Here is a 25,788-nt window from a genome sequence, read left to right as displayed (position 1 = left end):
GAAAACGACCGTATTTGGAAGGAGGAACCTCAGTATCCTCTTCGTTGGGAAAGGTCCGTGATTCTCTGTGGCAGATATGCGAAAGGCTCTAAACAAATGCCAAGTTTAATGAGCTCCGATCCAAGTGGAATGAACTAAATTCAATTTGCTATTTGCACACCTTCTTTTCTCCCTTGGACCAGTTTAGGGTTTTAAACAGTTTAGGGATATGGGGTAAAAAGAAAAGTCAAAAAAAAAAGAAGAAGGAGGAGGAGGAGGAGAAGGAAAAAGAAAAACAAAGCAGCTCTAATACTCTCTGTTGTGCCCATAAAGTGATTTTAGGAAAGAATGAAATAATTTGTTGTGGACGGGCAAATTTCTCCCACTCTCTCTCTCGAAATGTGAAAAAGAGGCTTTACCCTCCCTTGGTGGTGCCTGGTGCACAGGACATGTCTACCCCTGTTGGCCAGAGGGAATGCAGTAGGAGAAGTGGTCCTTAGCAGCACCCTCCAGCTACGGTGCTGCAAATGCTTTGAAGAGGTGCTCCGTACACTAATGCTGTGTGCTGATTTATTAGCCCGCTAATCTCAAACAGAAATACTCCGGCACGTGTGGAGAGCCTGCTTTTTCCTTTCCCCTCACAGCCGTCGCCATCAGCCCTCCCACACTACCATCCCCGTAGGAAACAGCATCTTTCCAAAGCTGCCACCACGCAGCACCTTCCTCCGCACGTGCCAATCTGGCGGCCTCAGGGGGAACTTCACATCCCTCTGGGTCTAAGATCACACTCAAAGGTCCCTGAATCTTATGGCAGCAGGTACGATGCAGATAAAATTTCCCTTTAAAAATACTGTTATGTAAATCAACAAAAAACAAACCAACAAAAACCATATGACTTTCAAACTTTCCCCACTGCCACCCCTCCCCCACAAAATGCCAGGTAATTTTACTGTCTTTCAGAAAGGGATTCACTGGCATGTTTTGTGGCCTTTGGTATCCTAGGCTCTCATCCTGTTTCTATCCATGTTGTCATGTGACTTCCCTGTTCTCTTATAAAAATAATTCCATCTTCCCCATGTATTTTGCAAGGCTACTATTCACTTCGATGAAACACTCTCATGTGGCCAAGCTATAAATCGTAGACCTTGATGACACCTCCTCAACATGCTACACCTCCCATTTTCCCCCTCCTAGAAAAAGTGATCTCCAGTCCTGCACTTACTCGAGCCAAAATGTGGCAACTTTCAATGGCCCCTTTCCTTCTCTCCCAGAGAACGACCAATCCAACCTTATTTCTTCATGTCCTCCCTCTTACACATGTGCTCCATTTACGCTGGCCTTTGTGCTGGCCATCAAACACGCTGGCCTTGTTCTTGCCTCAGAGTCATGACGCTGCTCTTTCCCAGCCTGCCATGTTCTTTCTCCAGTTCATGTGGGCCTCTACTTAAAAGCCACCTCCTCTGACAAGCCTTCCCTGACCCCCGCTACAGGAGTTACCCTCTTCTTCCACTTTCGCACACCCTGTCCTGTGCTTTATTTTTCTTCATAACATTTATTACAATTTGAGATGATGACATACTCTATTGTCTCTCTCTTCCATCTGTCTTTCCATCACCATGCTCTTTAACCTTAGTCAAATGCCTGGCATTCAGTAGGCACTCAATAATTATCTGGGGAAGGCATGACTAGATAATGCATGTGAAAGTATGTGGGAAAGTTCAAAGCTGCACAGCTGACGGAAAGATTATACATTCTCAACTCTGCCTGCCCACTCCAAAGAAGAGAAGATTTACATGGTTTAAAAATTTCTTGCAAACACATGCAGTCAGTCTTCTGTATCTGCAGGTTTCAAACGGCAGGTTGAAAATATTTGAAAAAAAATCCCCTAAAACTTCAAAAAGCAAAATTGGAATTTGTCACATGTTGAACACTATGCTGAGCTCATGTGAATGAAGTAATGGGAAGGCATATCCAGTTGTAGGCTATTACAAATACGGTTCTCCCCTAGTATCCACAGGAGATGGGTTCCAGAGGACTCCCACACCCTGGATATCAAAATTCACTGATGCTCAAGTCCCTCATATAAAATGGCATAGTATTTGCATATAACCTATATTTGCATATGCTACAGCAGGGTACGCCTACACATCACTTCATTCATGTGGTTTCAACACATAGTGCTTGGTGCGTGGCAAATTCAAATTTTTGCTTTTTGGGACCTTCTGGGATTTTTTTTTTCCCCAAATATTTTCCATCTGCAGTCGGTTGACTCTGTGGATGTGAAACCGGCAACAGGGCTGGCTGCATAGGTCATATGCAAATACAATGCCATTCCACATAAAGGACTTGAGCATCTATGGGCTTGGATATCCTGAGAGGGTCCCAGAACCAATCCCTAAAGGATAACTGGGGCACCTGACTGGATATGGTTCAGGAACTCGCCTATGAAAGTATGTGAGGGACTCTGGGGAAATGAAGGAAAGGAAAGAAATGAATTTCATTCTGCTAGGCACGATGTGTTATTTCCCAAATTGGTCTGGATTTCTCAGGAAATGGCTTCAGGCATAGGGACTGAGAGTACCAGGGCTGGGTGCAGACAGAACCAGAAGGCCACTGTTAGGAACAGGTGGGCTGTGTTCTGAGGAAAAGATAGACCAGGGACTGACCTCCAGGGTCCCTGCCTCCTTCAACACCTCCCTCCCCACACTCCCTCATCCGCTGGTCCCAGAATTTCTCCCTCCACAGTTTGTAATAAAGCCTACTCTTCCAAGTGCTAGAAAACATATAATGGGGGAATCAATTTGAGTTCAGCTTCTTCCTTGCTCTGTGATGGTGAGAAAATTACATAACGTTTTTGACACACTTTTAATTAAAAAACTTTTTGTAGTATGAAAAATAGGGACACTGATTTCTGTGTCATAAATCTCCTTTGAGATAAAGTATTTGTGAGTAACAGATACTAGGGAATTTCACTGTGACCTGTTTACCCTGAATTTCCCCAGAAGCTGAGAGCCTGACTTTAAAAGTTTTCCTGTGGGTAGACTTTGCTGGGTAGAGGTGAAGAGAAAAACAGCATGGGATCATGAAAAGCTAATTCCACAACACCGCATGGCCATTACTTCACATTAAAGGAAAATTTGTATTCCAAGATTATGCAACAGCAAAACACTGAACAATTACAAAATATTTTGGCTGCTCTTGGGTAGGGGGTCGGATGGAAAACCCTGAAAGAGAAGAAGCTGGTGGCTTCTATATCTGCTTGTGAATGACTGCAAACTCCACCTTCCCACACACATTGTGAACACTTCCCCCAAAAGGAGGCACTGTGTTTTGATGACAAGCATTTGCTGAGCCTCTACAGTGAGGCCAGTCTCCAGACCTGACCCAGCCCTCAGACCTGTCTCAGACTCTTTTGAATCCACCGCCTCAGGGGAGCCTGAGTCCCTAAGAGAAAGGCCGCAAGTGTAGGGGCCGGCCAAAAAGTCCATTCAGCTTTTTTGTACGATGGCTCTAGTGGTGCTTAGCTGTCTTTAACTTCATTTGAAATGATTTTGTTAGATTGCATTGTGACAGCTATCAGTGTGATTTTTAAAAAAAACATCAAAATTGGTGAATTTTTGGGCAGCCATCTTAATATTGAAGGTGAAAGAAGATATGCAACATTTCTGGCATATTATGCTTTATTATTTCAAGAAAGGTAAAAACGCAACTGACACACACAAAAAGATTTCTGCAGCATATGGAGGAGGTGCCGTGACTGACTGAATGTGTCAAAAGTGGTCTGCGAAGTTTCTTGGTACTAGTGACCTTTTGGCCAGATAAATTCTTTGCTGTGGGACTATGTTATGCATTGGAAGATGTTTAGCAGCACGCCTGGCTATGCCCACTAGAAGTCAGTAGCAAGAGATAACCAACATACTCAAAATATCCAAATCAATAGTTACTGGTGAAAATGAAAACTGAATCTTTTACTTCACAGAAAAAAACTAAATGGACTTTTCGGCCAACCCAATACATATGGTTCCCAATACAACCTAATGGTTCCTCCAGGCCTTCCTCAGAGGGACTTAACTGCCATTTACTTGGGACCCAAACTGCACACCCAAATAAGAGGAACATCATCTTTTTCAAAGGTAGTGGAATACAAGTTGATGCTTATACCCAGGGACCCGAGGCATACGTAGAGTGGGGTATATAAGCATTGCCAGGGAGCAGAATGCCAGGGAGATGATCACATCCCCAGTGTGTAATTTACATGGACAAGTGTAATACTTGCTGGAACCTATGCCTATTGTCTCCTTGGTCTCTGGGATAAGCTATCATAGTGGGAAAGGCAAGTTAGATGTATCTCCAGCCCCAAACAAAAGAGGACACCAAAACCAATATCTCTCCTAAGATTAATGGATGTGATAGGCAATACTCTTGAAGACCGTAAAGAGGCAGGGTGGTGGTCTATATCATATTTCCAACTGAATTCACCACCCGGGTCCTTTAAAAACTCGGGTGGATCCAGGAGGATGGTGGTGAGCTACCCACAAACTCAAACAAATTGTAGGCTCAATTGCGGCTGCCAGATATGGAGTCTATGCTACCGTTAATTAACACAGCCTTGGGCTGATAGTGTGTGGCTATGGATCCCGGAAAAGGTTTTTTTTTCCATCTCTATCTGGAAGGAGGATCAGAAGCAATTTCCATTCTCATGGGGTGGGCAGCATTACACATTGACAGTCTTGCCTCCGAGCTGCAGTAACTGCCTTGTCCTCTGTCCTAACAGTCTGAAGAGGCATGCACCACCTGGATATATTGCAGAATATCACACTGGTCCACTATATTGATGCATCATAATTGGACCAGATGAGCATAAAAGTGAAAGTACCTCAAAGAGCTTGGTAAGACATATGTGCTCCAGAAGGTATTGAAAATCCAATGAAGAATCGGGGTTTGCCACATCAGTGAAGAGTTTAGACGTCTGTGGTCTGTGGCATGCCATACATCTGTTACAAAATAAATTAGAAATCCCTGCATCTTATATTTCCAGAAGGAAGCAGAATGCTTGGGAGGCCTCTTTGGGTTCTGAAGGCAGCATATTAAACACTTGGGGATATTGCCCCGACCATCTTCCCAGCAGCAGGGAAGGCTGCCAGCTCCAAATGAATCACAGAGGAAAAGGCTCTTCAGCAGGTCAGGCTCGGGTGCAGACCCTGCCATTTGCACCATATGATCCAGTGGACCCTACAGTATAAGAGCCATTGATGGTCATAAAGACTGTGTGCAGTTCATCACAAGCACCAATTAGGAGACTTACAACATAGAGCCCTAAGCTTCTGGAATAAGGCCATGCCGTCTGCAGAATAAAGTTCTGCATTTGCAGGCAGGGGGAGACATTCCTGGTAGGTTGCTGGGACCAGTCAAGAGACCAGGAAACCAGAGCTGCCTATCAAGAGCTGGATTCTGTCAGGTACACCAAATCATGTGGGAGAGATGACAACTGGCACGTCCAGGCTCAGGACCAAGCAAGGTCAGAGGACAAAGGGAAACTACACAAGTAGGTGGCCCAGATTCCACATCATCCACCACCGGCACCTGCCATTCACTTTACATTTTTGACCACCTGGTAGAGGGCGTGGATAGAAGGCCAAGTTAATATCACAGAGAGGCACTGGCTCCATAAATAGATCCAGGCCAAAAACAGACCACTTCTGCTCAATGGGCAGAACTTGAAAGGGTGCCCCTGGCACAGGAAGATAGGATCTCTTCCCTTTGCTTGCTCAATAACAACTTAAACAAAAGCCTTAATATGTCAGCAAGACATGTCTGGCTGAGGTTATCCACAAGGGAATTTATTGAGGAGAGAAGGCAAACAAAGGCAACTATGGAACTTGTCCCTTCACTTTTAGTGGCTCAGACACAGGCCACAGATCAATGTGACACACAAAAGATGCCCAAGGTCCCTGCCACCTGCTTAAAAAAGTTTTCAGCCTTCGACCTGATGTACACTGGCTTTGACTACCCATGGAAAATAGAATAGAATCCAAAAACCAGACCAGGTGAGGTGAACAAAGCTCCAAAGGGGCGTGACTCAGCAACCAGCAGGTCCCTCTGGCCCTGAGGTGCCACAGAAAAGGAGCCAAGGATGGCAGTCTTTTCCTAGGGCAGGGGATCTCTCACTCAGCCCTGCAGCTGAATCACCTGGAAAGCAGCTGAATGGCAGGTTGCTAGGTGCCCGTGCAGAATGGCAGGGTGCATCTCTACCAAGTTCTCCAGGATGCAGAAGCTGCTCATTCAGGAACCTCTCTTTGACAGTGACTCTCCCAGAGCCACAGGGACTCAGAGGCTGACCTTGTGGGCACCATTCTAGCCTCCAACACTCCTTGTTCTACCTGAGGTCTTTGGGTTTCAACTGATCTTGGTTCAAAGCCAGACTCTGCCAATGACCAGCTATGTGCATTTGGCAAGGGGACCTGGCCTTGTGAGCCTCAGTTTTCTTATCTGTAAAATGAGAGTCACAGTAATGTCAACCTTAGAGAGATGTTGTGTAGATTTAATTAGACATACTGGATATCAGGCCTGAGGTTTGGTACACAGTAAGCCCTCGGTGAGTAAGGATACCATGACAACAGGTGATGCTGGTGTTTTGTAAACTCTAAAGTGCTGACCAGATGTAAGAGACCTCATTCTACAGGCATCTAGCCTTTATTCTTCAATTCAAATTTCCATCTTCTGGGACACAGAGAGGTAACAACATTAGGAGAAAAACAAAGAAAAGAGATTTTTGTAGTGAAGGTAGTGACTCTCCTCCCCCCACCCTTCTCCGCCTCTCCTCATCTGTCTTCTCCAGGTCATCTTGTTGAAATTTGGACTTGGACTTCCCTGGGAAGTAGTTTCCTATTTTCCTTACCCATAGTGTCAAATAAGGGTGAGTTGCCACACTCTTTCCTCCTGTCTCTATAACAAGGCTGCCTGTGCCTTTGTAGGCAGCTGTCACCACATAATATATGCCTGGCACATAACACTCACTCAAACAGTATTTGTTGAATCAAATTGAAGTCGCCGAAATTAAGGAGACAGAATTTCGGACCCACAGTTGCCTCTGGGCCAGTGTGTGGCCTTGGATAAACCGCCGCGCTAGTCAAGACCTCAGTTTCTCATTGTCAAAAAGGAGATTTCTTAGGCCTCTTCCAGCTTAAGGTTGCAGCTATAGTGTAGTGGACAGAGACATAAACTGGGAGTCAGTAAGCCAGGGCTGGGGGCCCAGATCGCTCGTCAACTCATGGAAGAGAAATCACTTCGTCCTCCCTATAGCCTCAGTTTTCTCACCTGTACTGTGGGGTGATTTCTAAGTACCCATTTCCCATTCCACAGTCCTGAATTACTAGAGTATTTTATTTTAGGCCTCTTTGGGGTTTGAGGTCAAGGCATTTAAGCAGTGGCCACATTTTACCGGAGGCCTCTTGGATCTTACTGGATGAACTCTCCCATAATAACACAGAGTAATAATGATCATTAATATTGCATATAATCATTAAAGTAAGTAGCATCGTATTACTGTTAAGTCAGATGGTATCTTTTAGCTGAGAGTCTGCTGATGCTTTAGAGCCAGACGAATGAAGGCAGAGAGGGATGGCTATTTGAGCCATTCACTTAAATCTTCCCTGCATGCATTTTCAGACCTGACGGGAGGTGGCATAGAGAGCGAAGACAGCATTGGATTTGGCTTTAGAAGCTGTGGCTTCCCTGCCACGTTCTTTTACTTTCTAGCTGTGTGACTGTGGGCAAGTAAGTCAACCTCTCTGGGTCTCAGTCTCCTCATCTGTGACTGCTTCTCTGCTCACCTCCCAGAGTTGTTGCAAAGGTCATGCACATGAAGACTTGTTGTAAACTATTAAGCTCTTTGCAAACAAAAGGCATTGCCATTGAACTGCACATGAATATTTCACAAGCATGGACTGGGGCAGATTATTTGTAAAGTATTCCCATCTAATGGGGTTTTATTAGTACACATTCCCTCTCTTATTACAATCTACCTAATAATCTCTTTCCAAATCTTATCTTCAAATTCCCTTTGTCTCCCCTGTCATTTCTTCTTAATATGTACTCTCTTTCATAGCTATTTATTACTAAATGCTGTGTAGCATTTGGGGAGACAGTTAGTTAGAAAAATACACAAATACATATTTGGTACTGGGACATAAACAAAATGAAGCAAGGATCCACGATTCTATGCTAAGATATTAAAAAATATACATCTTCCTTGTGGGTCTGTCGGAGCTGCTCATATTAGTGATACTTAGTCTGAAATTAGGTTTAACCACCCCATGCCCATAGTGGCCTCAAATCCATTCACATGTGGCATTAATGTGGGGAGGGAAAGAAATGAAACAGGCTTGGATGCATTTTTCTTCCTCTCAAAAAAGTAGGAGAGTTTTCACAAAGCCTTTTGGAGTCTCTCTTGGCTAAAAAAGAAATCCTCTCGCCATGAACCGCTCCTGCAGTGAGGGCTCGCTAGCTGCAAGATTATGATGAGGGTAAGCATTAATTAAATCTAACTGTGAGAGCATAATTAGGTACACATATCCATCAGGGCAAGTTGTCACTATCCAGTAACAAAGTTGGATACAAACTCCATCAGCAGAACTGTCAGGCGGCTGTTAAAAGGATATAAATGTGTCCCAAAAGTATCATTTCATTTGGGGGTGGGGGGAAGTGGATTGCAAAGGATTAATGAGGCGAGGGGTTTGTGTTTTCAATTGGATATAAAATGCAAATCAAGTAAGTTGTGATATAATCATTTAACCTTAATGTTTAGTTACATTTGGGTTTCTAACATGTGGTGGGGACAATTAGACCTTGTACATTAAACCAACATTTTCCATCAGAAAAAGAGATAAAGGTTAGAATTTTTTTAAACTAAATTGCACAAAAGTTTACAGCAAAATCATAAAATCTAATTTACACAGATGGCATATTCTTAATAATAATTAGGGAAGAAAAATGAGTGCAAATCCCCGCCAGGGTAATTAAGGGATTCAGGAAAGGGCCCTTTATTTCTACCAGACTTCAGTCTAACCTATGAGGCGAGAGCGTGTGCGTGCGCGCGCGCGGGCGCGCGCACGGGCAGAGACCCGGTGCAGGTGATGTGAATGCAAGTCTGGGAGGCAAGCACTGCAAAAAGGCACAGCTACAATGTAGGACCAAGGACAGCGCACTGGGAGCAAACAGATCTAAGTTTATATCCCGGCTCCACCACTGACTTACCATGTAAGACTGAGCAACTCAACTCTTGTCTCTGAATATCCATTTCTTTTACAAAATAGGGCTATAGAAGAGTGGTTACAATAACACACTTGAAAACACCTACAACAGTGACTGGCACAAAACAGACAGCCAATTATTGCTGTTGTTTCCTATCAGATATCTAACCCGAAGTAGGATTAGAATAGAACAAACCACACTAGCCTGGGCATCCATTCCTCCTGAAATGTCATCTCGGCTGAAGGAGTCGTAGGCAGTGATGGTTTCCAGCAAGGCAAGGAATAGGGAGGAAGCCTGACTGGTTTCACTGCAGGCCTGGTGGACAACTTAAATGGTCAACACCAAGGTCATGTCCTCCAACACACTTACAACAATTTGTAATTGTTGCACTTGAATGCTTCCTTGCTTGATTGATTGCCTGCCTATTTCCTCCTCCCTACCTTGAGTCCTGTCCCGAGACAGGGACATTGTGTCTGGTTTTCCATCTCAGGACCTAGCAGGGTAGCACTCAGCTGAAAGAATGAATGAAAGTCATGCTGGAGGTCATGGAGCGGATTGTAGCAGGAAGGGCTGGAACCTGGGAAATGAAACTTGGCAACAGCGCGGGAGAGAAGCCAGGAAGGCCTCACCCTATGGCAGGGGACATACTGGGACCACAGGAGCTGATCTTAGAATGAGGTCAGAGAATCTATCAGAGACCCTAACCATTCTGAGATGCTGTCATTGTCAGGGGAACTACCTATCTCAAGATCTTGTTGAGTTATTTCCATGTAGACCTGCCTGAAAGCAGATTTTCTTCAAGACCGTTCCCCATCTTGGAATCTGTGAACATAGCTACTAATGTCCCAACAGGCCACTGCAGGGGACCACACCGACCCTTCTCAGCCAGCGTCTTCGGCAAGGGAGTCAGGCTGACAGAGCTAGGAGAAGGTGGGTGTTGTAGCTACTCCCCAGAACCTTCACAACTGGATCATACATAGGGCTTTTTAAAGAAGCTATCCAAATGAAATGGACTGCTTCTATGGCCTGAAGGAGAAATATGAGGAATATGGATGGAAACAAATGCTTGCACTTTGTCTTTACAGTGACCATTTTCCTGGAAAGTCTTTTCTTTCAGCCACACCCTCTCTTCACCCCCTTCTCCCCCAGAAAGCAAAATCTAAATAAATTCAGGGCACATTGGATTGCTTCCCTCCCTTCGCACCCGAAATGAAAGAAATGTCTTGCAGAGGGATACAAATTAAGCTACGTTTAGTCATAAATGTCGCAGAGTCGTCATGGGAAACAAAATTTCATGAAATGAGGCCAAAGCCAGAAAATTAAAGTTATAAGATGTCAAGACCCATAAGGAGAATTTCTCACTTCCTGAGAAAAATCTTTAAATTCTGATTCTTGAAGATAGAATTATATACATGTCCATTTAATCCTATTTTTAATACTACAGTTCTATTTATATTATAATTTTGCCTACTTGGTCTAATAGGAAGATTTCTGTAAAATCTTTCATTGTGATTATCTACTCATCAACTTGTTGTACTTCTCTCTATTGTTATCTTTATATAATTTGAAGCTGTGTTGTCCCTGCACGTAAGCACAGATTTCATTTATCTCCTGGTGATCCATCTTTTCTTGTGATTAATTACTGACACTCTTATTCCTAAAAAACACTTTATTTTGCAGATGACATGATTTTAATATATAAAATCCTAAAGACTCCACCAAAAAAAACCCCTTAGATCTAATCAACACATTCAATAAAGTTGAAGGATACAACATTAGCATACAAATATCTGTAGCATTTCTACACACTAACAATGGATTATCTGAAAGGGAAATAAAGAATATGGTCCCATTTACAATAGCAACAAAAACAATAGAATACTTAGAAATAAATTTAACCAAAGAGGTGAAAGATTTTTACACTGAAAACTGTAAGACACACATTTAAAATGAAAAAAAAAAAATCAAAGAAGACTCAAATAAGTTGAAAGGTATCCTATCTTCAAGAATTAGAAGAATTAATATTATTAAAATGTCCATAGCCATCTATAGAGTCAATGCAATTCCTAACGAGATTCCAAAGGCATTTTTCACAGAAGTATTTTGCCATATATTTATACTTCCTCCCCAGATTTCATTGGATTAGTATCTCCCTACTATATAGTTTTCTTTTTCCTTCACTGTCAAACTTTTGTGTCTACATTTTAGGAAAATCTCTAAACATCATACAACTGATTTGTTTAATATAATCTATCTCTCAACTTTAACATGCAAATTACATTTCCTGTGATTACTGATGCCCTGGGCTTCTTGCTACAACATTACCTTCCATTCTTTCTCCTTCCTTGTGCTTTCTCTTTACTTTGATCCCATCCTACCTGCTGCCCACTAAGTCGCCATGACATCAACTTCTAAACTCGGGACTAGGCTCTGCATTCCTCCCTCGTTCCTTACACCTGAGGAGTCCTCCTCCTTCATTTTTGAGATAAGCTTACATTTATTTTTTAAAATAGTTACATTTCACCCAGCATATTTGCGGGGCGGTGGGGGCGGTGAAAGAAAGGAGGCAGGGCCCATCGACTCTGCGTGCCGTGCTGTTGCAGGTTTACACAATTTTCCAGCTTTCCCTTCATGTAGGAATAGGAGCTTTTGTTACAAGTAAAAAAAAAAAAAATCTGTATTTAAAACCATATATTCTAGAATTGGGACTTTTCCCCAAATCATTGAAGTCCAATATACAAAAACAGAACAGGAGCTGCATGAAAGAGCCCCAACTACTCAGCAACATCCCCCACACCCTCCCGCGGAGCGTCCATTTGGGGCACCGCTTGAAGACTCCTGCTAGGGGCTCCTGCGCTCACCCCCCATCCTCTGCACGGTTCACCATGTCCACCGTGCGAAAAGGCAGAGCTGCTCTGGGTAATCTTCTAAGTAAGTGATCTACCCATTTGATAACAGTTGAATTAGAAAAGAGCCTAAGCTGCCAGCTTCTAACCGTGTGTCTTATCCGAATTCCCCCACAGTCAATCCTATTGCAGGTAATATAGCCTACGTGAGTTTACATTCTCAAACGGCATGAAAGGAGGGTGATTGGGTCAATCAGGGGACTTCCATTCCTGGCTCTTCTAGCCCCTGTCTGGCATGGATAAGGTCTCCCCTCCCCCACTCTTGAGATCTAAAACCAGGTCAGGTTAGAGGACCTCGAAATTCATTTCCATCTCTGGTGGACTAAGAGAACAGTGGAAATTGTTTCCCTCTAATATGTGCTTGGGAGCCTGAGACAACAATTTTTGAGACATCAAGGCTTTGCCTAAAGTCACACAGTAATTAAACAGTCATGTGGGGTTAAGATCTAGGATTCTCTAAGTACAAATCTGAGATACCTCCTTACACCGGGTGGGTTGCAGGACAAATCTGGCCCACTGCCTGTTTTTGTGTGGTCCACAAGCTAAGAACGGGTTTTCATCTTTAAGTGGTTAAAGCAAATCAAATGAAGAATATGTCAAGATGTGAACAGCATATGAAATTGGTATTTAGTGTCATAAATAAATTCCACTTTTCTCATTAGAATTTTTTTTACAAAAAAAATGGTACTAGAGTATTATTATATATTGAGTTTCATCAATAAAAATTTGTAGAAAACATTCTCTCATTGTATAAATGCCTATATATTACCCTCAAGTTTGCCTCTTGGCCAGTTAAGGCCTCACATGTTTTCTATCTGGCCCTTTACTGAAAACATTTGCTGATGATCCTGCACTAGACAAGAGGCCTTTGCAAAGATGGAGCCAGGATCCAAATCTATTGTCCTTCCTTACACCACAAACCAGGCTGAGTCTAGCTAACAATGGCTTTAGATCAAAACCTCTTTAGCACTCTTAAAGAGACACAAGATAGCACAGATACAAAAAAAACCAGCAAAGCACCTTGGAGGTGTTGCAGGGTCGGTTCCAGACCATCACCGTAAAGCAAGCTGTAACCTTTTTGCTGATGGAGGGTCTCGCCTCTCACAAGTAAAATACTCAACGCCTGTGGAGTTCAATAAAGCAACATGCAATTAAACAAAGTGTGCCTGCAGTCTTTAGATCAGCTACAAAAGGACTAGGATCAGAGACTGCATCCTTCTTGACCAGCTGTACAACATTCTAGTTTTGTCACATAGTTGAGCCTCAGTTTGTCTGTCAAAAAAGCGGGAATGATTATGCCCTCATGAGGTTGAGAGGATCAGCCTAGGTTTGAACATAACAGAGAGGCTTTCATGGAATATCAATACTTGTAGGTTTCAAAGTTCACCCCAATATTTTGTCACTTTCTCCTTCATGAAATGAAGTCTGTTCCTCTACTCTGTGAATCTGAGATGGCCTCACAACTTTCCCTGAACAACAGAATGCAGCAGGAAGGGTGATGTGTGCCTTCTGAGCTTCCACCTCAGAGGCCCCGCAGCTCCTGTTCCTGCTCATTGTGGAGCCCTGCCCCTGTGACCCAGCCTCAGCTGGCGGTGACCACAGGTTGGCGGCCTAGCTCCGATGAGCCTGCTCCACCCGGACCAGAAGACTTGCCCAGCTGAGCCCAATCCGAATGCCTGAATTAAGAGCCAGATAAATGGTTGCTGTATTAAGTCACAAAGTCGCAGGGTAATTATTTGCCACAGCTTTCAGTGACGTAGTATTGAACCACTCGGATGAAGTCCGATATCCCAGCATTGTGTCCCCACCAGGACCCGGTCCAGAGCCTTCTGTTTAAGACTGTGTGCAGTTGCCTCTCCAGGCAGGCCAGACAGAATTAACCGACAGCCACCTGACATATTTCAGATGAACAAAGAAAACTGCCTGGAGGAGACATACACTTTCAGGAACGCAAACTTCTCTGAAAGACGCGTCAGGGAAGATTTATGGGAGCAGCTGTGTGCTCTGACTACAAATCAGCTCTCCCACGCCTCAGTCCAACGCGACCAGGGGATGGCTGGGTTGTAGGGGTACCGGCCCTGGCAGCATCTCTTAGGAGGGGCCTGAGGTCAAGAAAAGGAAAATCAGAGCCCCTGGAAGAAAGCTCCCAGGTGAAATATGCATGTCATTCCCAGTCTTTGAAGATGCCAAGGCTCTGATTCCAGGATGTGGCTAATCTAGAGGGTGTTTTAAAGGAGCATTTCCATAAGCATTCCAACACATTCTCATAGCAGCCCTTCGAAACAAGAATGGCAGGTGTTACCACATCCCCAGGGATCTGGGATGGAATCCCAAGAAGATGAAGCAGTTTCTTCGAGGACCCATTGAACTAAAGAGCTGGGGTTCTGACCAGGTTTTCTGACTCTAAATACCAGACTTCACATGAGACAATAAATGTTTTCAATCAGATTTATAGTCAAAGACGATCTGAGTTGGAGGAGACCTGTGGAAATGATCTAGCCCATCACCTTTGCTTTCCAAATTAGCCACCAGGATATTAGTACTTGCTGTGTTCAGTATGGCCTGCGGAGCACTTTGCATACATTAACTCCAGCCTCCTTATAAGGAGGCCGATTGCACAAACTGCAGATTGGAAGATGGCAATTTAGCACAATAAGTCGTTTCCCAAAGTTGAGTAAGTTAGAGGTAGAGCTAGGATATGACTCCCAAACCTGAGTTCATTGTCACAAAGCCACACAGCTTCTTAGAGGGGAACACTGAGGCCTGGAGATTGAAGGTCTTGTCCAAGATCACACAGTCCGTTTGGTTAATTATCCATTAACTCATCAAGCATTAATTGAGCATCTGCTATTTGTCAGGAACTAGGCTGCTATGTGGAAGCAAGGCATGACCTGGAAGTAGTTACGATACTTGAGATTAATCAAGGGAGAAGTGGCCATAAATTACTCTAATAAAAGGTGATAAATGACAAGTATCATAAGGAAGATAGAGAAGAGGTTATTGAAGATTGGAGGAAGTATGTACAGCTTTCAGGGGAAAATTTGAAAAGACTTCATGGAGAAAGTGTCAATGCTCTGAAGGAAGAGCAGACTTTTGACATTCAGCAACGGAGACAGGGAGGAATATCAAGCTGGAGAACTGTCACGAAGGTAGAGAAAAGGGTTTTTTTCCCACAGATTGAGGGCTAGACTCCAGATATCTGGGGTCTATCCAGACTTCCTTCTATCCCTGTAACTCTCTCATGGTTTTCAAGTTGAACTTTGTTTTGATTATTCAGTATCAACACTTCCTTTGGCTAAAGGAGCAGGAAGCGCCACCCAAACTCCTGGACAGGAAGGGAAGGCTGCGGATGAGGCACAGAGCTGGGGGTGGTGGGGGTTGGGACCAAGATGGGGACCAAAGGAAAAAAGACTGATTCTGTCAGCTGCCTGTTCAATATTTAAGCATAGCAACAACCCAATAAGGCAAATGATTTAAAGCCATTAACGTTTCCAAATTTTTTCGCAACGAAGTGAATAATTTATAGCCAGTTACTTACTCATAAACAGGAAAAAATATATTAACATCATTCTGCATTCTGAGGTCAGAGTCTCACAATAAAAACACATCAGGGCTTACCTATCAGAAAGGATAAAGGAACCAGAATGCACCTCTCCTGCCAGTGTGGGGCTCAGCTGGGAATCGTGGGAGGGAATTCGGGGGCCTGTTTCTGCTGGTGGATGTGGTGCCTGCCCGCCTCACCGGCATCTTCATTGTTCACAGTGTTCCCAGATATTCCCCTAATGCCCTTCACGTAGCCTTCCTATATTGACCTTCTTCCACCAGCAATGCCTCCCCAACCTCTCTCCCTAGTTAGCAGGAATGCACCCTCCAAAGCCCGCCTCCTCTGTGAAGCCTTCTGGAATTATCCTCCCAGTCTAGTAACCACCCTAGGCCAGCCCTCACCACAATCCCTGTATCCCATTGCAGTGCGAATAGCAAATGCCCAGCCCCTTCCCAAAGACAAAGTGCTATTGATCAGAGATCTGGGTGGCACATCTTATACCAAAAAAAGTTAAGCGAGTGCCCTAAAATCTCACGGAGCACCGGACAGTGGCATGACCACTGGGGTTGCCGCTCCTGAGGACATTGCATGGGTTCCTGAGGCCAGAGACAGCCTGCAAGGGGACAGTCCTGACTGTCTGCTCAGAGAGAGATGCCTCGCTTTGCAGAATCTTGTAGCTCCTAAACACCCTTACGGCAGCATAGATAATACAGAAATACCTGCCACCGCAAGAAAAGCTACAACTCCTTTCCAGTACTTAGACAAGGCTTTTACAATTTCACAGCTCAAAGAACGTCAGCTGGCTAGCTAAGACTGAAGCCCAAGTCATCTGAGAACTGAAGTGTGGGCTCGGTCAGGGCTTTGAATTCACTTAGGCAAGTCAATGAACCTGTCTAAGCTTGAATTTCCTCTTTTGTAAAATGAAATTAGGGGGAGTTTTTAAAATGAGATACACTTGATGAGCATAGGACTAGAACATACTACGTGCTCAGTAGATGCTAGTTGCACCACATCTTGTTAACCCTTTGTATGCCATGAAAATCTCAACTATTTCCTTCCTTCCTTCCTTCCTTCCATCCATCCATCCATCCATCCATCCATCGTCTTCCATTCAGGCAGTACTATTCTATGCTAGTTCTGTATTAAGCATTTGGGCTAAAGAGAGACATAAATCACTGTCCTTTCCATCACGGGACTGTCAAAGTAAGGAGGGAGACAGATGTGTTCATGTGATTTTATAAGGGACCGATAAAGGCTGTGACAGAAAGCAGCACAGGGCTTCCAGGGCCCAGAAGAGGAGTGACTCACTCAGGTGAATTAGGGCTGAGGGCAGGCTGGGGGCGGTGCATTCAGAGAAGACGCTGAAACTAAATTTGAAAAAGTGAATATCAATTTATTGCCTGAAGAAGGGAGGGGGAAGAAGAGGAGCATATTTCAGGCAGAACATGATCAGTGCACACACTGGGAAGGCATGTTGGGAGGGGGAGAGTGACCAGCGTGCTAAAGGCCACAGAACACAGTGCTCGAGGCTCAGAGGGGCACAGAGGGAGGCTGGAATCCAGGCTAGAAAGGAGCTTTGGGTAGCAGGCTAAGGCAACTTTTTAATCCTACTACACAGTGTGCCTTTCATCCTACAGATTCTAAAACTGGGTAAATACAGGGTCCGGCAGAAGTAACACCTGCTTGAGTATGGTTGGTAGGGTAATAATGTGGGTGTAATAATTTATAGTTTTAATTTGAACATTCCATCTAAAATGTCATATGGTGCGCCTGTGATATTTTTATGTTGCAGAATTACATGCTTATGATTTTATAATAAAAGATTTTGTAATAAAAAAGGGACGCTATTTGTGCCAGACCCTGTATATATGTGCCTAATGGGTAATGGTACTGACAAAATGAATAGTCCTAATAAAACACTAGTGATAAGAACAGTAAACAATACAGTAATAGAGCACACAGTTCCGATGTGGCCCTGTGCTCAGCGCTTCCCTGGCGTCATCTCATTGGACCCTGCAGGAACACTCCGAGGATGGTACGCTATCACCCTGGAATAATCAGCATAAGGATGCTTCTTCTTCCTGGGATATCAGTGTTCCCTACAGACTTGAGAAAAGGTTAAATAACTTAACTAACAAATAATGTAACATAACTTAGACTAAAATAAGTATGCACGTATTATAAAATATTGGGCTGGCCAAAAAGTCCGTTTAGTTTTTTTCTCTAAAATAAAAGGCACAGTCTCATTTATACCAATAACTTTTATTGATTTGGATTTTTGGAGTATGTCGGTGAACTCTTGCATGGTAGGACATTGTTCTCAATTAATGTCTCAATTTGATCGCTATCAACTTCAACTGGTCTACCCAACCGTGGAGCATTGTCCAGCAAGACAATCTCTAGCATGAAACTTCACAAACCACTTTTGACAAGTTCAATCAGTCATAGAACCATCTCCATGCACTGTACAAATCTTTTTTTTTTTTTTTGGTGTTTCAGTTGTATTTTTACCTTTCTTGAAATAATAAAGCATAATGTGCCAGAAAATGTTGCGTATCTTCCATCTTCAATACTAAAATGGCCGCGCAAAAATTCACCAATTTTGGTAAGTTTTTAAAAAAGGCATACTGATATAATAGCTATCACAACACAATCTAACAAAATTGTTTTGAATGAAGTTAAAGACGACTAAGCGCCACTAGAGTCACCTATATGCCAGGCACTGAACTACACCACTGAGGAAACTGAAGTTAAACACAGCTTCTTCATTTGCTGAAGATCATTCAGTTAGCCAATGGCTGAACTGAATTTCAAATACATATTCCTTCTTTTAAAGATCACTGAACTTCAGGAACCCTTTCCTCACATCCAAAGAAATCTTACCCTGCTTCATTGGAATGCCAAAGTCTTCTTTACAATGCGCGTGGACTTGGGGGGTGACCCCCCCATCAGCTGCCCCATAACACTCCACCACGGATAAGAAGGCAGCAGAGAAGTCCCCTACTGCTTTCCTGTCTGCTGAAGGATGCATTTCAGCATCCACCAAGCCTCGCAGGAGGAAGCCATCACTACAAAAACACATGGGAGCTACTCTTACCATGTGTTCAACTCCATGACAACGGCTTTCCGCTACTCATTCTGCTGCATACCTCTGGGCACCGTGGGCTGGCGCGAAGCCTAATGAAGCGGAGGGAGGCTAGGTGCTCCCACGCTGGGCCAGGAGGCCCACAGCCACCTCAGCGGCAGGCAGAGGAGAGAGACAGCAAAAGGCTGAGGAAGTTAGACCGTCATATTTTGGATTTTTGATGATCGGTGTAAGCTAACAGAGCCCTTCCACAATCGTGCTTCTACGTTTGCTTCTGTTCCTCAAGATGTTAATAAATGTTCCAGAGGCGGGGATGTGGAGGGACTGGGGACTAGAGTCTGTGGTCAAGATGGCTTTGCAGACATTGAGGCAAACAAAGAAACCTTGTTTTCTGTAGTACAGGACACCCCAGGGTCTCTAATAGTCTAAGGTGCATTTGGAAATTTCCAAGAGGAAGAGGACATGTGCAGAATTCCCCAAACTTTCATTTATCTTGACGATCTTTTGTTCAAAAAAATCTTGAGGACCTGTAGTGGTAAGTGAGTGAGTTGGGATGTACAGGGCCGGCGCATACTCTCCTTGGAGTCTCTCTTGCAAAAACCTTATCCAATGGTGGCAGTAAAATCACAAGCACAATGTTATTGAGCCTTTTTCAAAATTGTTTTAACAGCATCCACTTAGACACATTTACTATGCTGTGCATCAGTGAGTCTCTCTCAGGGGGAAACAGGATTCCCAGGAGGTCCGTACCAGGAGGCTTTAGTTTATCCTGGACCCCCCTTCAACATCAATTTGAAAAGTAGAAAACTGGGCCACTTTCCAATGATCTTCAAGGTTAATGCACTCATTTATTCAACAAATGTTCATTAAATATTTTTATGTTTGGTTTAAGAATATGAAACATATTTAAGAGAGGAAAAGAATAAACAAGCAAACAAAAATAACTTTAGACCGTAATATTATGGGAGAAGTACAAAAGGGTGATGTCACAGTTGCAGACTTAGGGTGGGAAGGAAGAAACATTAGGTTGGGTCGTCATGGAAGACAGATCTGCAGAGTCAACATTGGAGCTGTAAGATGACAGGTGAGAAAGAACTAGCCAGGAGAACAGCTGGGGAGTGAAAAGAGGCATAGCAAGGGGAAGGAAGACCAGTTCCCAGGCTCTAAAGTGGAGAAGCATTTCTGTGTCTCTGCAACAGGAAGATGGCTCTGTGCCTGAAGCCCAAGGAAATGCCAATCAAGTGAAGAGAACAGGAGCCAGACACAGAGAGAACAGGGGCCAAAGCCACGGCAAGGAGCTTGGATTGTATTCCAAGGATAGCAGGAAACCACTGGACAATTGTAAGCAGAAGAGCGACCTTGTCTGGTTTATGTTTCTAAAAAGATTACTCTGGCTGCCTTAGGGAGACTGAGTCTCAAGGATGGTAGAGTTGCAAGTGGGAGATGCAACTGTGGTCATAATGGCCACAAAGAAAGGGAGGACAGATTTGAGATGCATTTGGCGGGGGGAATGAATTTCTTCCTGTGTTTTCTTAGGCCCCATTTAACTTGAAAATTAAAATAACTTGGTATCTAATTACAATCTAAGTCAAAGAGCAGATTTTCTTTAATAATCTAATTCTGAAATTCTGCTAAGAAAACAGATTCCAAAGTGAAGGCCAAATTTTGTGCCCCCCCCCCCCCCCCCCCCCAAAAAAAAGAAGTTGCATGTGGTATTGTTTATGACGGTGAAACATTACAAACAGACCAAATGCCAAATGAGAGGGGCCTCATTAAGACAGTTGTGGTGCAGAAAAGGAAAATTTTTAGGGAAGAATTCACTGACATAAAAAACGTTTAGGATAGAACCCTAAGGAAATGAATACAGGCTGGTAAGAAAGGGGAGGTTACGGACGCGGAATCAAATGCATTTGTGAGAGCTGTATTGGGTAGAGGCAAAGGAGGGTGAGTTTTGGCGAATGGTGGAAGAATAAAGATGGATAGATATGGCTGAACAAAGTTATAAGTGACCCTGAATGTCCCAACTGGAACAAATATAACGGCATTTATTCAGTTCCTCATAAACATCAGTTGAGCATTCCAAGGTAGTCTACACCCATTATTTCATCAGATTTTAAGAGCAATCCTCTGATGTAGGGACTGGCATCCCCATTTTACATAAGAGGAAACCGAGGCTCGGAGACATCGGGTGACTCTTCCAAAGTCATGTAAGTTGAAATTGGCCTGGCTGGAATTAGCACCCAGGCATTGTTGATCTCAAAGAAACTGTTCCTTATCATTCAATGGTTCACACTGGAGTTGACCACATGAGACCCGAAAAGAAAACTTCATCACCAACTTCTGCCTCAGTTTATGACCTCAGCTTAACATGCGGATACCGGTTTTTGAATGGCTACAGCCTTTCAAGGATTAACACTTAGACATTCTCGTAAAAAACAGCAAGTGTCCACCATGGGTGCAGGCACTGATTTAGACTCAGAAATGGGAAAATGATTCAAACAATAAGATAATACCCACTTTCAAAGAACTCTGTCTAACTAAGGAGAGAGCCAGACAAAAGAAAATTCTATTACCAAAAGAGTGAAAATCAGCGTTTTACACAGGTATAAAGAAATGGGAGAAGCCACACAAGGGAAAATTCAGAGTGATCTGTGACTGTGACAATCAGTGATGTCTTCATGGAAACGTGCCTTCAAGCTAAGCCTGGAAAGACAGGTAGGACTTCACTAATATGGAACATGGTGGTTTAACTATAGTCTGGAACTCAGACTGCTTAGTTCTCCTTGGTTCTAGCACTTACTAGGGTATCCCTTTGGGCAAATTACAGCAGCAATGTGTGCCTTAGTGATACCATCGGTAAAATGGAAATAATCATTGTACCCGCTTCTAAGGATTCCTGAGGATCAAATGAGGTGAGATACAGATAGCATTGGGCCTGCTGCTTGGAGGAAGTGTCAATACATGGCAACAATTATTCATAGGGTACAGATAGGAGATTTCAGGCAGAGAGAATGTATGGGAAAAAACATGAAAGTGGAGAACATGGATTTAGAAGAGAGAGCAGGGAGATCAGAGCTCTGTGGTAGCCTTGCATGTCATCCTCATAAACTCAAACACTTCTGAAGGTGCTGAAGCCCTGAATAAGGGGAGTGACATGGTAAGAATGAAGTGAATGGGACCTGGAGAAGGGAGAGGCAAAGAGAAGTGGCAAAGACCAGTTGGACACTACTGAGGGAACTGAAAGAAATGATATTTGGAAATCAGCCAATGATAAAGGGATTTGTCCCATCTACAAAGTCACGCAGATGGTCAGAGGAAGAGGAAGAGGAAGAGGAAGAAGAAGAAAGGGGTGATGATGATGACGACGACGACGATGATGATGATGTGGGGGACAGAAAGGGAGGAGGAAGAAAAGGAAAATCAGGGAAACACCTACTTTTCATTGCACGGTGGTATGTGTGCTAAGATATAATAGCCCTGTGAGATGGGAGTAGCTTGGAAAAGCAGAGTTACCTGCCAAGGTGACATGGTTAGTTAATGTGAAATTAGAACAGAAATGTCAATTCACATTGGAAAAGAAGTTTGAATCCAGTTCTGTCTAATGTACAATGCTCCTACTCTTGACTATCATATCATTCCGGTTGTTAAAGAATGAGTGGGAACCTTGTGCTGGGATCCCAGCCTGAGGATCCTTCCGCGAGAACATTCTGCCTCTCTTGCCATCTCCAAAATGACACCAGCTACAATTTAAAGAGCATCTGCTCTGCTCAGGTGCCATGACAGGCACTTTTCATAGACTGTTGCTAATCTTCTCACCCACTCTAAAAGATGGATGATGCATTCCCATTTTCAGATGAGGCAGCTAGCACTTAGAAACCCTAGTGCTACCCCAGCGGCACAGGTCGGCTGTCTCCAAGGCCTCCGCTGAGATGATACATCAGAAAGAGAGGAGCACAAGTTCTATGGGCCCAGGGAGGAGGGCACAGCTCTTTCTGGTATCTTCAGACTGGGGACACCCTGCCGAGGCCCTGGCAAGAGGTGGTAGGAGATCCTACCTCGAGACTTGCTCCTCCGCTTCCGCTTTCCTGCCGAGGTGCTGCGTGGAGTTGACTGCAGCTGACCGATCTCGATGGGCGTGTTAGCGCGGAAACTCTCCTTGAACTTCTGCATCAGGGACTCCACTGTTTCCTGCGTCGCCTCCGCTGCAGCTACAGGGTGGGTAATGGGGCTGAGGTTAGGGCTTGACTCAGAGTCCTTGGAGTTCCCTCCTTGACCCAGGGATGATACAGAAGCTCCGGGTGCCAGTATAGAGTTATGTACTGGCTTACACACTTATTTATTGAATACCTATCATGTTAGCCAGGTACTGCCTCCAACTCTTACAATATGGTAGTGAAAAATGCCTACTATCCATGATTCAAGGAATTCATTTCTTGGTAGGAATTTCTAACATTGTGCAAAACCTCTGTCATAGGAGAGTACAGAGGGTAAGAGAAGTACCAAGAAGGGTCATCTCTGGGAGTCCAGGCAGGCTTCCTGGAAGAGACAATACCTTCACTGCAATTTTAATAATGAGTAGGAAGGCGCAAAGAACATGGGATCGGGGTGGGGTTACTAAAGAAACTTGGGATAAGAGCACCCTGTGCATCTGCAAAGACCTGAAGGCAGAAAGAACACGGTGTCCAAGCAAAGGAAAAGAGCTGAGGGTGGCTGCAGCAGAGCATGTGAGAAGACGAGACTGAGGGGGTCAGATCACCTTTTCAGTCACATTAAAGAGTCTGGATTGTATCTTGGTGACGAAAGTTGATCACTGAAAGGTTTCAACAGGAAATTGGCATGTTCACGTTAAGTCCCTTTGATAACAATTATGAACAGCAGCCTCGGCAACCCAAGCACAGGTGACAGGAGAGGCCAGCCCAGTGGCTTTGGCAGTGGCCGGCCAGCCAGCGGCTACGGTGGTTTGAACAGGAACAGTGGCAGTGAAGGGAGACAGCCGTACACAGTTGAAACCACATTTTAGGAGACAAAACTACGGTGCTGTGATACCGAGATCACTTGGTATGATCTCCCCATTGTGCTTCAGTAAATTTACTTCAGGAAATTGAGGCCACCAAATATGGCATACGACTTACTCCAAGCTTGCACGTGGCAGAGTCGAGCCTTCTAACTGCTAGTCCAATGTTCCATTGCTACCAATCCTGTCCCATGATTTGTTCGTGGCCATATTTTCATAAAATTTCAAAATAGTAGAAACTTCCAAAGGATAGAAAAAGTGAGGTCAGTAGTGCAGGGAGGAAAAGAAGATAAAAGGAAAAATAATCAGAAAAGCTTGAGAAGGAAGGAGAGGGACTACATAAAAGGCCAGGAGAGGAAAGGAGAAAGAAGAAAAGGAACAAGGCTGAATGACCTCTGTGCTTTTGTTCTGAGAAAGTCCTACAGACAGCCCCAGCTTTGAAACCTTCCAACTCGGCCCACCCTCCATCTCTGCCTTTAGAGGCTGGGGATTTTCTTCAGTCTGAGCTACCTGCTGTCTGAAGCCAAGCGATGGGACATGCCAAAGGTCCCTGTTTCTTTGAAGGGGTTTCACTAGACAGGGCACGGAAGGTTTCTAAACATCCCAACATGAATTTCTAAGGAGCTCCTGTTTTCCCAGGGAAGTGTGTCCGCTGGCAGATGTGTCTGCAGGGTAGCTCCTGCCCAGAAGGCAGCCTGGGGCACTGGGCTCTGGGAGAAGCCCCATCTTGGGGACATAGTGGAGAATCTGTGTTTGCTATGGAAAAGACAAATGACAACACAAAACAAACCAATGATATGGTGGTGGTAAAGCTTCCTCACCTGCCTATCTTGCCATCTCTCTCCCCAGATGATCTCAGTTAGGTCTACTTAAAGGGGAGCCGAGATCCCAAACCCCACACCTGGGATGCAGAACCCTCCAGCGAGTGGCTGCAGAGCAGTTCTGAGAGGCACGGTCATGCCCGCTCCTGACACTTTCAACCCAGACAGGAGGGTGATTTGCCCAAAATTGTAAGAGTGGTGCCATACTGTGGTCAAAAGTCTGGAGCAACTTAGCATATAGTCTGCTGTGGATTGACTTGCGTGTCCCCAAATTCCCTACCTTGAAGCGTTACCCCACAGTGTGACTGTACTCGGAGATAGAGCTTTTAGTAGATAAACTTAAATGCTGTCTTAAGAGTGGGGTCCTAGCCAAATAGGACTGGTGTCTTTATGAAAACAGGAAGAGCAACTCCCCTGATATGCACACCAGGGAAAGGCCATGTGAGCACATGGAGAGAAGACAGCTGTCTAAAAGCCAGGCCCCAACCATGCTGGACTTCCAGCCTCTAGAACTGTTTGCGAATCACTCTGTTGTTGAAGCCACCCAGTCTATGGTATTTTGTTAGGGCGGCCCAAGTAGACTAACCCATAGTCACACTGGAAGTGAAGGCTTCTACATATGAATTTGCAGAGGGCATAGACGAGCAGTCTACTACAAGGTACCCCGGTGAAAAACAAGCAAGCAAAACCTCCTCTTGATGCCCACCATCTGAACAGGAAGGCTAATATTAATGGAAGGACAGACATATAATTGTAAAATGTATAAATGATACCTATAATAAAAGAGATGTGAAAGATGATATAAGAGACCCTATTAGAGGAATATGAGCCAGTCTAGGCAAATCATGGAAACTTCTTTAGAGGAAGCAAGCAGAGCAAAGGTCTGAAAAGAATGTGTTAAGTGTGAAGGAAGTGGTAGGGGTGCGGGAGTGAAGTTAAAAGAGCAAAATAGGCAGAGGAAAGAATCTAAACAATGACTCTTCTACCCACCCCAGGAGAAAGAAGGATTATGAGAAGAAACTACAATGGCCACTGGGCCTGAAACACTGGTTAGTGGCCTGAAATAAAGTTAGAGAGAAATCTTAATCCTAATCCTAGCCCTGACCCTGACCCTGACCCTGATCCTAACCCTAACTGTTCTGGGCCTTGTTAAGGATAGAATGCACTGAAGGTTTTAGATAGAAGAG

The 25,788-nt window shown here is 44.2% G+C and overlaps 1 protein-coding gene across 3 annotated transcripts in view; it reads right to left on the bottom strand.

Annotated features, from left to right (window-relative positions):
• ASTN2 (astrotactin 2) overlaps positions 1–25,788 on the bottom strand; it is an 807,209-nt gene that overhangs the window by 545,768 nt on the left and 235,653 nt on the right. For 2 of the 3 annotated variants that reach the window (XM_054584473.1, XM_054584474.1), the window contains exon 4: positions 22,822–22,974. The exons of the other annotated variant lie outside the window; for it this stretch is intronic. In XM_054584473.1, the coding sequence (XP_054440448.1) occupies positions 22,822–22,974 (153 nt within the window). The remainder of the gene's footprint in view (positions 1–22,821; positions 22,975–25,788) is intronic. 3 annotated transcript variants of the gene reach the window in all.

This window comes from Pteronotus mesoamericanus, unplaced genomic scaffold (assembly GCF_021234165.1).
Source record: "Pteronotus mesoamericanus isolate MK-2021 breed Mesoamerican mustached bat unplaced genomic scaffold, CSHL_Meso_final contig_78, whole genome shotgun sequence".
Lineage (NCBI taxonomy): Eukaryota > Metazoa > Chordata > Mammalia > Chiroptera > Mormoopidae > Pteronotus > Pteronotus mesoamericanus.
This window is presented reverse-complemented; position numbering and strand designations above follow the sequence as displayed.